General features: G+C 46.0%; 1 protein-coding gene across 8 annotated transcripts in view; it reads right to left on the reverse strand.

Annotated features, from left to right (window-relative positions):
• GRIP1 (glutamate receptor interacting protein 1) overlaps window positions 1–16209 on the reverse strand; it is a 669876-nt gene that overhangs the window by 38521 nt on the left and 615146 nt on the right. For all 8 annotated transcript variants that reach the window (XM_079775184.1, XM_079775181.1, XM_079775185.1 and 5 more), the window contains 5 exons: window positions 15878–15947; window positions 13734–13879; window positions 5270–5414; window positions 1285–1424; window positions 667–861 (listed from right to left, as the gene is read on the reverse strand). In XM_079775184.1, the coding sequence (XP_079631310.1) occupies window positions 667–861; window positions 1285–1424; window positions 5270–5414; window positions 13734–13879; window positions 15878–15947 (696 nt within the window). The remainder of the gene's footprint in view (window positions 1–666; window positions 862–1284; window positions 1425–5269; window positions 5415–13733; window positions 13880–15877; window positions 15948–16209) is intronic.

A 16209-nucleotide genomic window follows, 5' to 3' on the forward strand; every position in this document is an offset into this window, starting at 1 on the left:
TGAAGTACAAAGAGTTTTTTGATACATTTCTCTTTTGATGCCATTGGGAGGGAAACAGATTTTTAAAAGAAGCTTTTTAGTTTATATTCTATATTCAGTCTAACACATTCTGTGTTTACTTTCTGTTAGTGTCTTTTAACTTTTCACATAGGTTATACTTGTTCACATGAAGATGATGTCTGCGAAGAGAACTCTGTTAAATATTTTTATATATTATGATTACAACTCTCTAATAATGAGTATTTGGGGAAATCCCTACAAGTTGTTTTTAAAAGCCAGAGGAGGCAGGAATAAACAGACCATTGGCTAATCTCTCATGCTCCTTGTCCGCACCCCAATCCATCTTTGCTGACAAGGTAAGACCATGGGGCTGTCTTCAGTGAACCACTCTGTTGCAGGGTTACCCTCGTAATTAATCGATGCAGGAAGGACACGCTTGAACACTTGAACCTTGGTAGGTCTAATGGGGGGCCTGCTAGTGTTTGATAAATGTTCATGACTTATCAGCATTAAGAAGGAGGAAATGCGGGGCCACTATAGCCGTGTGTTCAATGCGGTTACATTGACGCAGACATAAGTGAAAGGTGTTCTTTTCGTGGAGCAGAAGGTGGACCTTTGAGAAACATGGGCTTCAACAATGCCTCTTTCCTCAGGCCCAGGACATACCTTGATTCCCGTAGCTGGCGTCGATTCCAGAGCCGTCCCACGAGTCCACAGCACTGTCCACACTGGGCACGGTGGACGGGTACATGTCGGAGAGTTTGCCTGGCTTCTGTGCTGGAGAGGAGTCCTCCTCCATGTCGCCCAGGTCACCCAAGTGGCTGGGAATGGGGAATTTCTTGGGACTTGACGCTGACTGAGCTTTAAAGACAGGAAAGAAGTTTAAGTATCAGAATAAATTAAAAATTTAAAACATTTTTTATTGCTTTTAAAAAATATTTTTATTCATTTCACAGAGAGGAAGGGAGAGGGAGAGAGAGATAGAAACATCAATGATGAGAGAGAATCATCAATCGGTTGCCTCCAATACGCCCCCTACTGGGGATTGAGCCTATAATCTGGGCATGTGCTCTGACCAGGAATCCAACCAGCAACCATTTGGTGCACAGATGACACCCAATCAACTGAGCTACACCAGCCAAGGCCATATAAATTTTAATAAAAAGATAAACACTCTCTGGCTAGAGAGTCATTTTCCTAGAAATGCACATACAGACATTTGCCCATTCTTTTTGGGAAGGAAATGCACTGGAAATTCTTAACTGTGGCTCTCAACCCACTCACCATCTGTCTGTTTCTTAATTTTCAAGGTGACAGTCTCTCCCGCCATTTGTAGCAAGTGGATGGCCTCACTCAGGGGCTTCCCTTTCAAGCTGCTGCTGTTGATGGCCAGGATCCGGTCTCCGATGTGGATCGCGCCGGTTCTGAAACACCGAGGAGCAATAGGAAAATAGAAATAATCCCTGTGTGCTACTCAATATAAATTCCTGGCCATACTTTATGTATTCATAATAATAAAGACTTGGCAAGGGTCTCTAGAAACCATGTCTAGCTTTCTTCTGGGCAATGTTACAAGACAACTGCATCTGTTGTGAATTACTTTTTAGTTTCAAATAAAATTAGAAAAATTGTTTTAATTAGTAGTTAAAGTGAACTTGTATGCCTTTTAAATTCCAAGAAAGCAGAGTCATTTGGTAATCCTCTTAAAAATCCCAAGGAAACGAACAAGATTGGACAATGAATGTAGCGATGTTTAGCACGGGGCATTCCTTCTTCCTACAGATTTAAAATGTTGAACATAATCATTCTCCCAGCTCACCAGAAGTGAGGTTCAGAGAGATGGGGACACACCCTGGACCCTGGTGTGGCTGGGCCCCCTGCTGGTGATTCCAGGGAAATGAAAAAGGCTGGTCTTGGGAATCAATTGCTGTACAGTCATGCACTGTATAACAGTGGAAACACGTCCTGAGAAATGTGTCATTAGGCGATTTCCTTGTCTTGGGAACATCATAGAGTGTACTTAACACGAACCTAGATGGTGTAGCTTACCACACACCGAGGCTGTAGGGTGCAGCCTTTTGCTCCTAGACTACAAGCTTGCATAGCATATTACTGTACAAAACAACACAAAATCAAATCAAGGCCAAGAGAAAAGGATGCAACCAAGAGACTCAGTAAATACAAGATGTATGAGGATGCTGCTGGCGTAACACAATGTATTGTTTTACAACCAACATCCTATATAATAAAGAGGTAATATGCAAATTGACCCTCATGCCCTCGCACAAGATGGCCGCCCCCCTGTGGTCAAAGATGGCCACCCCCATGTTGTCAAAGATGGCTGCCACAAGATGGCCGGCAGGTGAGGGTTGTTGTGGGTGATCAGGCCATAAGGGGAGGGCAGTTGGGGGCGACCAGGCCTGCAGGGGAGGGCAGTTGGGGTGGACCAGGCTTGCAGGGGAGGGCAGTTGGGGACAACTGGGCCTGCAGGGGAGGGCAGTTGGGGGCGACCAGGTTGGCAGGGGAGGGCAGTTGGGGGCGACCGGGCCTGTAGGGGAGCAGTTAGGCGTGGATCAGGCTGGCAGGGGAGGGGTTAGGGGGTGATCAGCCTGGCAGGCAGGTGAGCAGTTGGGAGCCAGAAGTCTTGGATTGTGAGAGGGATGTCCAACTGCCGATTTAGGCCAGATCCCTGTGGGCCTAAACCGGCAGTCGGACATCCCCTGAGGGGTCCCAGATTGGAGAGGGTGCAGGCTGGGCTGAGGGACCCCCACCCCAGTGCACGAATTTCGTACACCAGGCCTCTAGTTTTTATATAAGTAGAAAAAGTACACTCTAAAATAACAACAAAAAGAATAGTATACTAAATACATAAACCAGTAGCGCAGTCAGTAATTGTCAAGTATTACGTACTGTGCATAATTGTATGTGCTATACTTTTATAAGATTGGCTGTGCAGGTTTGTTTACACCAGTGTCATCACAAACACGTGAGCAATGCGTTGTGATATCACATTTGGACAGCTATGAGGTCATTGGATATAGGAACTTTTCAGCTCTGTCATAATCACATGAGACCACTGTGTACATGTGGTCATCATTATATAGCACACTAGAGGCCCAGTGCATGATTGAATCATGCACGTGTAGGGTCCCCTACACGCTTTTGCTTTTGATCACGGGGAGCTGGGTGCCTGTCCGCTGGTGCACCAGGCGCCGGAGGCTTCTGAAAGGCCTGCAGCCTGAGCGGACAGGCACCCAGATCCCATGCTTTCCTTTCGATCGCTGGTGCACCAGGCCTTTCAGAAGCCTCTGGCGTGGTGGAGGCTTCTGAAAGGCCTGCTGCCTGAGCGGACAGGCACCCAGCTCCCACACTTTTGCTTTTGATTGCGGGGGAGCTGAGTGCCTGTCCGCTCAGGCACTCAGCTCCCCCGCTTTTGATGGTCCACGCGGCGGGACATCAGCTCGCTGCCCCAGAGGCCCCTTCTGTGCCGCAGCACAGCCATGGCACAGACGCTGAGCTCGTGCCACTGCTGGCGACGCAGCTCAGTGTCCCGCCGGCCCAATCAGCTACCCCGGCCACCCTGAGTCCCGCCCCCCCGCGCGTCCTGGCCAATCATGGGCATAGCGAAGGTATGGTCAATTTGCATATTTGTCTATTATTAGGTAGGATGACTGTAGGGCTAGGTTTGAATCCAACTCTGCCACCACCAGCCGTGGGACCTTGGGACCCTATGTTAATCTCTGGGTGTCAGTTTCCTCATCACTACAATGGGGGTAATCATCTTACTGGGAAGCCCTGAAGATTAAATAGGAAACTGTATGTATAGGGTGTAGCACACTATTTGAAACGTGGAAATATAAAATTAATGTAGTGATTAATAAACTAATACACCGATGGCCTTTCTTCTTCTCTTCCCATGCTCACCCAATTCTGAACTAGCAGGTTGGAGTTTCTAACTCTCACGCTCAGCGTATCTACCTTAGCTCGGGAGCACTGGGTGGGGAAGGAGCAGACTCACAGCAGGAAGCTCAGGGATGGTGGGAAAAGCCAGATCTCTCTGTGCTGACGGCTGCAGAGAGGGAATCCTTGCACTGGCCTCCTGTGCACTGCTCACTAACTGCAGCGAGGGAAGGGGTCAGCCCAGCGCCCAGGGCTGCTTGTGACTGAGCGCTCTGACCACAGCTGGCTCTGGGGCAGTGGGCAGCTGTGCTGGGCAGCAGAGGAGACACTGGGTCGTGCAGGTTAGGGGGCTGCTTAACAAGTCCACCAATGCATCATGTCTCAAAGAATTCTTCCCCCTGAAATAAAAAAATCACTTCATTCTCTCCTGAGGAATCTCCAGTTTATGAAAGATCTGTGTTGTAAGCCATACAACACTTGACCAGTAGCTTGCTAAATCAGATAAACAGTAATCTTTTCTCGTTTTCTCCCTAACAGAGATACCTAGCCCGGGAGGACGCCGGAAGAATGCCATGTTATAGGTGTCTCTGTTAATATCAGATTATGAAATTCTAACAGGGTGATCCTTTTGAGCAGCCTCAGGGCCCTCAACTGACAGATGAAAATGTTGGATGAGATGATTTCTAAGGTTCCTTGCAGCTCCACAGTTCTGCAATGCTACGTCTCTATTCTGCAAACCGTTGTACTCTAGTGTCAGCATGAATGATGTGTGTGCGTTCCTGAGCTGGGTTCCAGAAGGCCAGATCTGGCTGTGATGTTTGGACTATCCCCCCACAACAGGTCTCAGGAAAGATACAGTTCACAGGGGGTTGGGATCCGTGCTCATGAAAACAAATCGCCAAAGGAACATTCCAAATTGCAAGATATCATTAAGATGTTACACTTTGCTTCCCGGAATCTCTGACGATACAGCCTGTGCCATCCTCTCCTGAAAAACAGCAGCTGAGGCCATGCCTGTCAGGGGAGAGGCTCAGCGGACGTTTGCTGAATTGAGTTGGACAAGCCTCTTAACCTCCCTGAACTTCAGCCTCCTTCTCTCAAAATGGACAGGATATAAATCTACCTCCAGTCAATTGTGGTCCTTTTATACGTTTCTAGAGACTAATATCAATGCTAAGCCCCTGGCACCTTTCACCGCCGGTCAGATGCCCCTCAGAGTCAGGTCGGAGCAATGCCCAAGACCTCTCCAGCTCTAAAATCGACCTGTGAACAAGCCCTCAGAAAACCCACGCAGGGGAGGGGAGCACGGCTGTGAGGAAGGAAACCCATCCCAGACCCAGGTAACTGGAGCAGTTCCCTCAAATTTTACCTTTCAGCCAATCCCCCTTTGGTGAGGCTTGAAATGATTATCGGATCGAATGGCTCCTCAGTTCCTGAAATCGTGATGCCGAGGGGCCCCCCATAGCGCTTCAGCTCCACGGTGTAAATAATTGCCCCGGAACTTTCTTGCTCATCTGCAATAAATGGCAAAAAGTCATTTTTTTTTTTTGGAAAAAAAACCACATAAAGTAATAAGACAAATGTATTCAGACATAAAATAAGAAATTCAGAATATCGGCATCAGCACATTATGTCGCAGAAAATAATTATTTGGAGAAGTAGCATTTCCTTCGTAGGACGTCACATCCTAACAGGGAATATCCTAATGACTTACGCTTTTAACCTGGAGAGAGCCACCAGCTGCACTGCAGGCCCTGCACGCTGGCCCAGCATTTCGTGAGTGTGCCATCGAAACCAGCGGAAGGAGCACACGGCTGAGGAGGCAATTAGGAAGGAGTGCATGACAGAGATCAGGCCACGCAATTGCTATTTCCAGGCTTTACAGCCAGCTAACTTTCAATATAGAAAAGCCGATTTTACTCGGGGTTGGAGCAATCTTGAACTTATGTACATGGTTAAGTGGGGCTTAGAGAGGTTGGCCTGGAAATCTAGAATCCCTTACCTATCATTCCACCGACTGTGTCTTACAGCGTACATCCTGTTGATGAACGCATGGATATGAAAACAGGTGTGAGTGATTATCTCTCCTCTGTTGTTGACATCAAAAGCCGTGTAGGTTATGTTTCGGTAGCATACACCTGGGTGTCACCCTGTCATACGTTTATTTTGGCGATTTTACATTAGCACAAGGGAACGCATCTGTGAACGGGTCTGCCTGCCTAAAGCATCGGTCTGAAAGACGTCCTGAGGTGCCTTCAGCGCCAGTGGGTGTTTTGACTGTGTCAGGGCTGCAAATACGAAACCTGTTTCGTATTTGCTGAGGGCATGGTGAAGATTTTGGGCATTTCTTGTTTTATTCCTTGGGCCTCTGGGGGCTGTGCCTGGTTAAGGAGCTATTTCATTTCTGTCCCTAAGGATGCAATGGAATGGTCTGGAAGCTGCTTTAACAAAACAGTCAGCTTTTACAGTCAGACTGTGTCATGGCGCAGCATTAACACAGTCACACATCTACCTATCTGTCTATATCTACCCACGGATATGAAAATCAGGCAAAATGGAAACATTACGTGAATATTTAATGATATTAAAAATTTTTGCCAATATTTTAAACTGTGATATTTAATTATATATTTTAGAAGTCTTAAATTAGGGCGGGAGTATAGAGAAGCAAGATGGATCGTAAGTTACCAACTGTTAATGCCAGGTGACGTATGATGGCTTATGACACCATTTTTCTCTATTTTTAAATATTTGTAGTTTTTATAATTACTTAAAACGTAATAAAATGTTATTTTATTAAATAATATTTAACACATGTGCAATAATATTTAATTTAATAAAAACATTAATTCCCGCAGAAAACTCCGTGATGCCTTGAGGAAACTGGTATTAATTAGTTTGGTTTGCTCATCTTCACAGACAGTGGCGGCGGCCCGTGTGCCCACCTGGCGAGGTCCCAGCGCATCCCGCTGCCACCTGCGCTGGAGGAGGAGACATCTCAGCTCTGCCCAGGGTTTCATAGCAGTGGTTTCCTCCACATGTTTTCCTGATGGGGCCCAGCCTTTGTCCCTCTCCCTCGCATTTATTTGCACCAGTGCTGCCAGCCTATCATTCCCTTTCCTTTCTTCCTAGAATACGTCAAAGGCATAAATCTGAATGTCACTCTCTTACTGGACGCTTTTCACTGGTTCCCCAATTCCTTAAGAATAAAATACAACCCCCTTCTTGGCACGAGCTGAGCTGGGGCCGCCATGTCTCCAGAGGGCCACCCCCTCCCTTTCCCGCCCAGCCTCCTACGTTCTTCCTCGCCGCAGTCTCTGTAACAGCACGTTCCTGCCATCGTGAACCTTGCACACGTCTCTCCCGGGGCACAGACACCTCCCCCCCCCCCCCCCCCCCCCCCGGAGGACTCCGGCCGGAGCCTCGGCACTTGGCGCAGGTGTCTTGTTTTTCAGGGGGGCTTCCTGGCTGCCCCCGCAGGAGCCCCAGGCATTTCCTGGGAGACCCCACCCGCCTCTGCGTTCTTCTAGTGCTTCTCACCTTTTCATTTTAATTCTTGCCTCTGCCCCCCGACAAGGAGAGAAATTAAATTAAAATTCTTTCTAACCAGAGAAATCGGAAGGGCTAAGATTCACTCAGGTAGGGCTGAGCTTTGGAGGGCCACTCACCGCGGTGATGTAACATCTCAGGTTCCTAACTCTCTGAGAACCAATTTTTGCCCCCACGGAGAAGGCGTGCTGTAGCCAGTCCTTTTCACTAGATGTTTAATTCTCTCTCTACTTGTCTCTCCCATGAGAATAAGATCACCTTGAAAACAAGATTTTCATCTGCATATCCCCAGAGCAGGGGTCCTCAAACTTTTTAAACAGGGGACCAGTTCACTGTCCCTCAGACCGTTGGAGGGCCGGACTATAGTTTTAAAAAAAACTATGAACAAATTCCTATGCACGCTGCTAAGTAGCTGCTAAGCAGGACAGGCAGCAGCGGCAAAAACACCCGGCGGGCCGGATAAATGTCCTTGGCGGGCCGCCTGTGGCCCGCGGGCCTTAGTTTGAGGACCCTGCCCCAGAGCCCTGATCTAGGCCCCACGGCTACCTCAGTGGATGCCTGAACAGGTGAGTGATGACGAATGTTCATGTCGGCAGGCACCAGCTCCGAGGGAAGAGAATTCTGGGAGCCACCCTCGCCGCTACTCCACGGCCTAGTTTCCTTCTCCAAAGTGATGTAACCCCACCCTGGCTCCTTCCGAGTGGGAGGGTAAGACCTGGGCTGCCTCTGTGGGAACCAGCAGGCCTGGAGCATCCTCCCCTCGCAGCCCCAAGAGTGGCTGCGTCAGCTCCAGGCTGCGCGTCCAGGCCCATCTGCCGCCGAGGGCTGGAGCTCAACTGGCACGGGCACGGCTCTGCAGCTGAGGAGCTGGCAGGAATGCCCGCGATGCTCAGGCCATTTTGGAGGTGGAAGCTCTCCAAGTCCCTCTCTCCTCCAGGCTGCTCCGGCTTAGAAAGCAGCAACTGGAGTGCTGAAGGAACAGACTTCCTGAAAAGGAAAAATGCAGGATCACCAGTAAGGTGCTACGGGAGCCTAACCAGATGTTAATGATATTATCAGCAGCTTTTACATCACAACAGAAGGCTTACAACTATTAGTGAAAGACATGACAGGGGGCCAGCCTCCTTGTTTGTTCTGCCTGGCTCTAGTTAAGAAAATGAATGGGACCACGGAACAGATGCAGAATTGCAGCATTAATTATCAGCAACGTTGTTTTTGGGCTTCTCGAGTGCCTCCTGTTTAACAGAACGAGCGCTCTCTGGCGTGAATCCACAACGGCAGCTGCTCCTGTGGCCGAAGAGGAGGCGTGGATTTGGGAGAGAGCCTTCGGAATGCATAAATGTGCAGGTCAATCAGAGTTCATTTTAAGTAAGTGATGGAATGCATTTCAGAGTATGGCCACCTTTCTTGGAGGGGAACAGCCTGAGTAAATGGATCATTTAGAACAGCTTCCTGACTGTCGTGTGGTCTCAGCAGACCCCTAGAAATGATTGGAGACAGATTTGGAAGCCTCCATTTACCTCTTCCTACACTTCCTCCAAATTCTCTACTGTTTTGCTTCAAGGTACCCTCTCAGATCTCCAAACTCTCCCATCTGCGTTTAGAGTGAATCTAGATGCAACCAAGCAAAGCAATAGATTTTATTTCAAGAGGGTTATTTGCATCTTTGGGGACCGGGGGATTGGGTAACAGCCATTGTTTTGGAGCCAGGGACCCAGTCAGGAGCAGTGTGGCTCTACTTAATTTATGTTTCTGTGGTAATGAAAGAAAACAAATGCGAAGGCTCCTGAAGGCAGAATGGCCTTGAATATAGAGGGAGGGTGATGCCTACAACCAAGTGTTCCAAAGATCGGGCTATTGTAAAATGAAGCTAAAATTAGCTTTAGTAACACCCTACTAATGACTGTTGATCATTAGCGTTCATTGGGCCTTATTACTCGTAAGTGCCAAACATTATCACTGAGCGCTTCAATTTATTATCTCTTTTGATCTTAAGACAGCCAGGCGAAGTAGGCAATAAATGGACATTTATAGATGAGGAAACTGATGCTCAGAGAAGTTAATTTCCTGTTTCTCAGCGTGTCAGTTGGGAAGCCAATCTAGTGTTCTTACTTATTCTTCAGCTTCTCCCAGAAAGGACTAGAAACAGTTAACTCAGACGCTCTCAAATGTCTCATTCAATACTCTAGTAAATGATTGCAACTGGTGCACACTGACCAAATACGATGGCCTCACTCTCCTGCGATAAGCCCTCCCCACGGGCTTCTGGGGTAAGTTCAAAGGTCTTAACATGGTTTAGAAGGACCATGATGATCGGCTTCAGGAGAGCTTTCTCCTCTCCTACTGCCGAGTCCTTACACATCGTTTCTGCTTCAGCTACATCTGCTACTACGATGTGCCATGCTCTCTGGCCTCCTGCTTGGTTCATACCCTCCCTCTGATGGATTCTAACAATACCTCCCAGACAATGTCAAGACAGAGAGTGTTAGAAGCATTCCTTGAGCTCTCCAGGTGTCAGTGGCTGCCTGCACATTCTGTTAACACTTTCTGCACACCCTTAGAACATTCATCATGTTGTTAATTATTGATTTTCTTCTGTTTCTCTTATAGGGCGGTGACTGATTTAAGGGCAGGCAGGGACTGTGTCCTTTTTAATCTAATTGGCAGTCCCTGGCACAGTAGCTTCCACTAAATAAATTGCATGACTGAATGAAAAACAAAGACTTAATGTTTGAGAATAGTGCTGCCATCTCCTTGGGTAAGGTGCAAGGCAGAGCAATGAAACCAGTGAAGCTGGAAAATATGCTTAATAAGCATATCCTAATTATTATCACGTTAGGTATAGAGATTATAGGGGGAAAGGTCTAAAGGGGGAAAATGAGCTGAAGGAAAGCAACAATTCATGTTTCTGAAACTCCTCCCAATGTGTCTGCTCAGCCTGGCTTTGGAACTGGAGGATCGCCAACCGGGAGCTCCAAGCACATTCCTCTGTCTCGGCTTTTTTGCTCTGCAAGGAAGGTAGCTGATACCTGCTTAGCTTGGCAAATCATGCTAAATGGGGTTCTCCACAGGGCTTTGCCTCTTCTCTAGGATAGAACCGAGTGATGCTGGAGGCTTTATCCCTCCAAAAAGAAAGTGCAATTGAAGCATGCTTGTAAGGAGAGGAATGCAAATGTTGGCACGAAAAATCAGCTGCTTGGGAAATTACGAGTAGAAACCTATGCACATTTTAAAATGTTGGTTATATATTTGGACAGAATCATCCTTACCAGCTGTGCAATTGGATGTAACTACCAATTTGTTTTGGCTTTGAGTAGGAATCGTCAACACACTGCTTGACATAACCATGAACTCTAGGTCTAGATGGTTTCATTACAGGTGACTCCAGAACTTGCACACTAACTCACTATTGGTTTGGATAAAATTAGAAACAGTAGAAGCTCTCTTAACCAAGCTCCAATTACCCAACTGACTGGACTACTTGTGGCTCCGCATTCTCTGCGAGGTTCCTGACCGATGCCATGGACTGCTCCGGATTAGTAGGCCTCCCTCTCTAGTGCCCTGTGTACTTCTGCTCCTGCTACCTCTTGAGTGGTAAGTTTGAAGTTTTAGAGTCAATTACATTTATTCCCAAGCCTGTCTTATCCCAGTTTTACTTGTTATTGTAACTATGTAATTTAATGAATCTTACATAATGTATAAAATATGAGTATAGTGGTTCTATGAAAAGAAAATCAAATGCTTTGGAAAGATTCTGTAAGGGGGGTTCATTAAGCAAACCTATACTATTAATTATGTAGAGGAAAAACTCAAAAACATTTGGGAAAGTAAAAATCTAGATGGAGTAAGCATTCTGATTGCTTTAAATTTTTAAAATTCTCACCATATTAAAACAAATGAACAAAAAAACCTAAAAGTGGAAATTGTAAACTGATTATCATGGGTATAGTTTGGGCAAACAAACAGGTAACAAGATGTGTAACTATAATCTATAGAATACTCATAGGAAAGGCCTTGGCTTCACTGGAAAGACTGGCAAAATTTTAAATTAGGCATTTATATTATGGATATACTAGAGGCCTGTTGCATGAAATGATTCGAGCAATAGGCCTTCCTTCCTCTAGCTGCTGGCACCAGTTTTCCTCCGGCACCCAGGACCCAGGCCTTCCCTCTGGCCGCCGCCTTCAGTCTGAACGCTCCCGGCGGAGCGCCGCTCCTGTAGCTCCCTCTGCCCCCAGCCCTTCCCCTCATAGCAGGCGTCCCGCTCCACCCAGCCACTCTGTGCCTGCATGTGTGCTGCCCAGAGGCCCGGAGCAGCTGGAGGGTGGGGCCACCGCCATATTTGTTGGGTTAATTTGCATACTCACTCCTGATTGGCTGGTGGGCATAGCGAAGTGATGGTCAATTTGCATGTTTCTCTTTTATTAGTGTAGATATATTTTCTATAATTCCCCACATTTTGCTGACTCTTTCAACTAATGGACTTTTCCCAATAAGCTCTGGTTCTTATCATCTACACTAATAAAAGAGAAAGATGCAAATAGACAGTATCTTCGCAATGCCCACCAGCCAATCAGGAGTGAGTATGCAAATTAACCCAACAAAAAAGGCTGGTTAATTTGCATACGCAGGTGCCGAGCAGCCAGGGGCAGGGCGGGACACATGTGTCGTCATCATGGCGACGACACAGGCTTTCTGCACCGTCCCAGTCTCTCCAGGCCTCTGTGCAGCATGGAAGGCAGAAAGGTGGCTCCGAGCCGGAGCAAAGGTGGTGCCTGCAGCCAGGGGAAGGAAGGCCCATTCTTGTACGAATCTTCATGCATTGGGCCTCTAGTAATTAGATAAAAGGGCTTCTACTGCAGGGCTACTTGGAGTGTGGTCCTTGGACCATAGCAGCATAATGAGGAAGTTTGCTGGAAATGCAGAATCTCAGGGCCCCATTTGGGAGCAGTGCCCAAGAACTGTGTTTCTTTAAAAAATAATTTTTAGTTTTCCTATTACAGTTGACATACAATATTATATTAGTTTCAGTTATACAACATAGTGATTAGACATTTATGTAACTTATGAAACAATTATTCTGGTAATTCTAGTACCCATCTGGCACCATACAGAGTTAGTATAGCATTATTGACTATATTCCCTGTGCTGTACTTTACATCCCTGAGACTACTTTGTAGCTACCAATTTGTACTTCTAAATCTTTTCCCCCCTTTCCACCCATCCCCCCAACCTCTCTCCCATCTAGTAACCACAAAAATGTTCTCTATGAGTTTGTTTGTTGCTTTTTAAAACAAATCTATACCTTAGAATATGTTTATTGAATTTTTATTTTTTAGAGAGGGAAGGGGGGTGAGAGAGAGAGAGAAAGAGAGAGAGAGAGAGGGAGAGAGAGAGAGAGAGAAAGAGAGAGAGAGATCAGTTGCCTTTGGTATGCACCCTAACTGGGGATTGAACCCACAACCATTTTGGTGTACAGGACAACACTCCAACTAACTGAGCCACCCACCTAGCTGGGACTTGTTTGTTCATTTTTTTTTTTTTAATAAGCTCTTCAGGCGATCCTGAGGCCCACTAAGGTTTGAGAAGCACTGCTCCAATGGATTCATATATTGCTGGAAGCACTAAAAATGGATACAGCCCTTTTAGAAAGAAACATGGTAAAGGACTCATCGGGAATCATAAGATTTCCATCTCAATCTGACTCAGCAATCTTCTAGGGATATTTCCTAATGAAATAATTCAAAGGATCAACAACTGAATAAAGATATCTATGCCTAAAGATATCCATGATTGCACTATCCTTAATAATGAACAATTAAAAGCAATCTAAGCAAGAAGAGAAGAATGGTAAATAAAGTACAGGCAGTAAATAATAAATATAGTAAGGGTTTGTAAAATGATAACTGGTTTATAAAATTAAGTAAAAATGTAACATGCACTATGGTTATAATTATGTAATATAACTATCAACTTGAAAATGACTTGTTCCATTGTATTAGGGTGGTACTGGGTGATAATTTAGTTTTCATCTTTAAAGATTATTTAAATACAGTTGTAATAATGGTTCTATAATGACACTATCTTAATTATATCATTTAAAAGCACCATTACTTAAAATTGATACTAAACTCCCAATGCACAATTTAAAGCCCTTCTTAACTATGTGAAACTCTGCTGCAATGTCACCAGCCAGCTGTTGTATGTAAAACACCAAGATCTAATAGCCTCCGTGGCAGATGGGCAGTTAGAGACACCAGTTTTAACGGCGAGGCTATCAGTACCTGAATTATCTTCATCTTTGCGGATTTTGAGCTTCACCAGATCTTCGCACTGCTGGAGGATCTGAACGGCGTCTTCCATGGAGCAGTTGTCCAGGCGGATGTTGTCTATTGCAAGCAATTTATCTCCAAGCTCCAGCGTTCCGGTCCTGTTGGCAAATGCGTAGCAACACGCGAGCGATGATGAGCGCGTACCCAGGCCGTTTCAGAGGCGTTAGCATCAGGCAGCATTATGGTAATCTTTAGAGGAAAAGCGGTTCCTCAACTGCCTTTAAATTGAATTTTATTGACAACCCCCACCCCCTTTTTCCCAGTCTTATTTTGGAGGGCCGCCGTGACGGGAAATCGCAGAGAATTAAAAACAGCTTTCTCTTGTGCTGCCTCCGGTTAGCCAGGACAACACCGTCAGCTTCACTCAGGGACTCGGAGGCTCCTAGGAAGGGAGGGGAGGTCTGGCCGCCTATGCTTCTCCACGTTGTCCTGCCCCTTTGGATCCCTGGCGGTCTAGACTCTAGGACAGGGTTGGGGGAGTGAGGGCAGCCAAGGTGGGATGGACAGAGTGGAGGGCTGGGACGTGGCGCCTCTGCCATTTCCACCTGCAGGGCCACCCACTGTGGGGAGAAAAGGTGAGTTCCACACTCGCTGTCAGGAGTGTGGCCTTCGAGGGCCTAATACTAGCTGTGGACCCCCGCGCGTCTCTGAAAGCTTATAAGGTCCATCATGAAATAAGAAAAATAATACGATTGTATATGCATTCGTGTGTGCGTATATGTATACACACACAATTGTAAATAAGGTTATGTTGTTTTAAAAAACAAATTTTTATTGATTTCAGAGAGGAAGGGAGAGGAAGAGAGAGAAACATCAATGATGAAAGAGAATCATTGATCTGCGGCCTCCTGCAAGCCCTGCCACACCGGGACCGAGCCCGAAACCCAGGCATGTGCCCTGACCAGGAATCCAACCATGACCTCCTGGTTCACAGGCCAATGCTCAACCACTGAGCCATGCTGGCAATCAAGTTATGTTTTGATAAGAACTATCCTTTACGCTTTGGGTCTGTGACAGAGATTGCTAATTGCTTCCCAGCATCTCTTCTTTCCTTCCTACTTTGGGATCACGCCCTAGAGATGCACACCCCAGACTCTCTAGGCCCCGCCCCTACCTCCTTTCTGTGGCTAGAAGGTTGCAATGCTGAGCAAGCTGTGAGGATGGCGAGCTGCTTCCAGCCCTGCAGGGCCTGCCACACTCCCCACTGTTATGTGACAGACAAACTCCTGTCTTGTTTGATCCACTTTACCTATGAGTCTCTTTGTCACAGTGGAGCCTCTACCTATACACCTACACTCACACACTGTCCTTACTACCTTTCTTTAAAACAGATTTATGCGTTTATTTATTTAAAAAAGTATTTGTGCCCTTGTCCATGTGCCCTTGACCAGAATTGAACCCAGGACCCTTCAGTCCTCAGGCTGATGCTCTGTCCACTGAGACAACCCAGCTAGGGACTTACTCTTTTTTAAGGGTTAAAATATTTCTTTAATGAAATGGCTGTGATAATAGGTGGGATTTTTTAAAAAGTCCTTAACTGGAAAATAAAAAAGTTAATAGTCTTATATTAGTGTTCCCCAATCATTTAAAAAATATTTTTGATCTGTGAAACCAAAAGTTTGAGACTTCCTGATTTGGATGGATATGGACCAAATAGGAGATAAAACATTAAGGCTGAAGGACCTGGCTGGGCCAGGAAGGACATTCTGGCATCTATCAAAGCTCTTGCACAAGCTACTGTCTCCATGTGGGGTGTCTGGCATACCTAAGGCCGCTTTCAGAGTTTCCGTTGGAAAATGAAAGATGGAATATGACCGATCAGTGAAGGAGAGCCTCTGTTGGATTCATAAAAGACCTTAAAACACATTTTCAGGCCTGTGCTTTCTGTACTGGGTGCAGAGATAAATCAGCATGCCGAGGAATTTCTACAATAGCACTGACATTAGGAATACCAAATATGACTGATTCATGGCAGCTGCCTGGGATATGTTGAAGCTACCATGGTCCATTAGCAAGGTCTGCCTAGGGTGTGGCAGGGGTCATTTCTGCTTTATGAAGAAATGCCTTGGAATAAACAGAGAAGACGTTTTCCTTACCTGTGTGCCACACTGCCTTTTTTGATATCTGAAATGACAAGGGGGTCTCCCGGTTTTCTGCTGGATGGAGCTGTAACAAAGAAGATAGAATAGTCACATCTTTACTTCCACGATTCACCTACTATACATTTCCTATTTTGTAACAACTGTTAATGCAAGTACAGTTTGTAGGTAAAGCAAAGATGATCAACAAATGAATTAGAAATGTGCACACTACATCTTCTTGATGTAAAAATGTTTATATTACAGTATTTATAAACTTAAACACTAAAGCAAAGTCATTTTAAATTTGTAATTGCAGAAAGCAATCGGAGAGCTGCCCATCAGATCTA

This window comes from Cnephaeus nilssonii, assembly GCF_951640355.1.
Source record: "Cnephaeus nilssonii genome assembly, chromosome: 6".
Classification (NCBI taxonomy): domain Eukaryota; kingdom Metazoa; phylum Chordata; class Mammalia; order Chiroptera; family Vespertilionidae; genus Cnephaeus; species Cnephaeus nilssonii.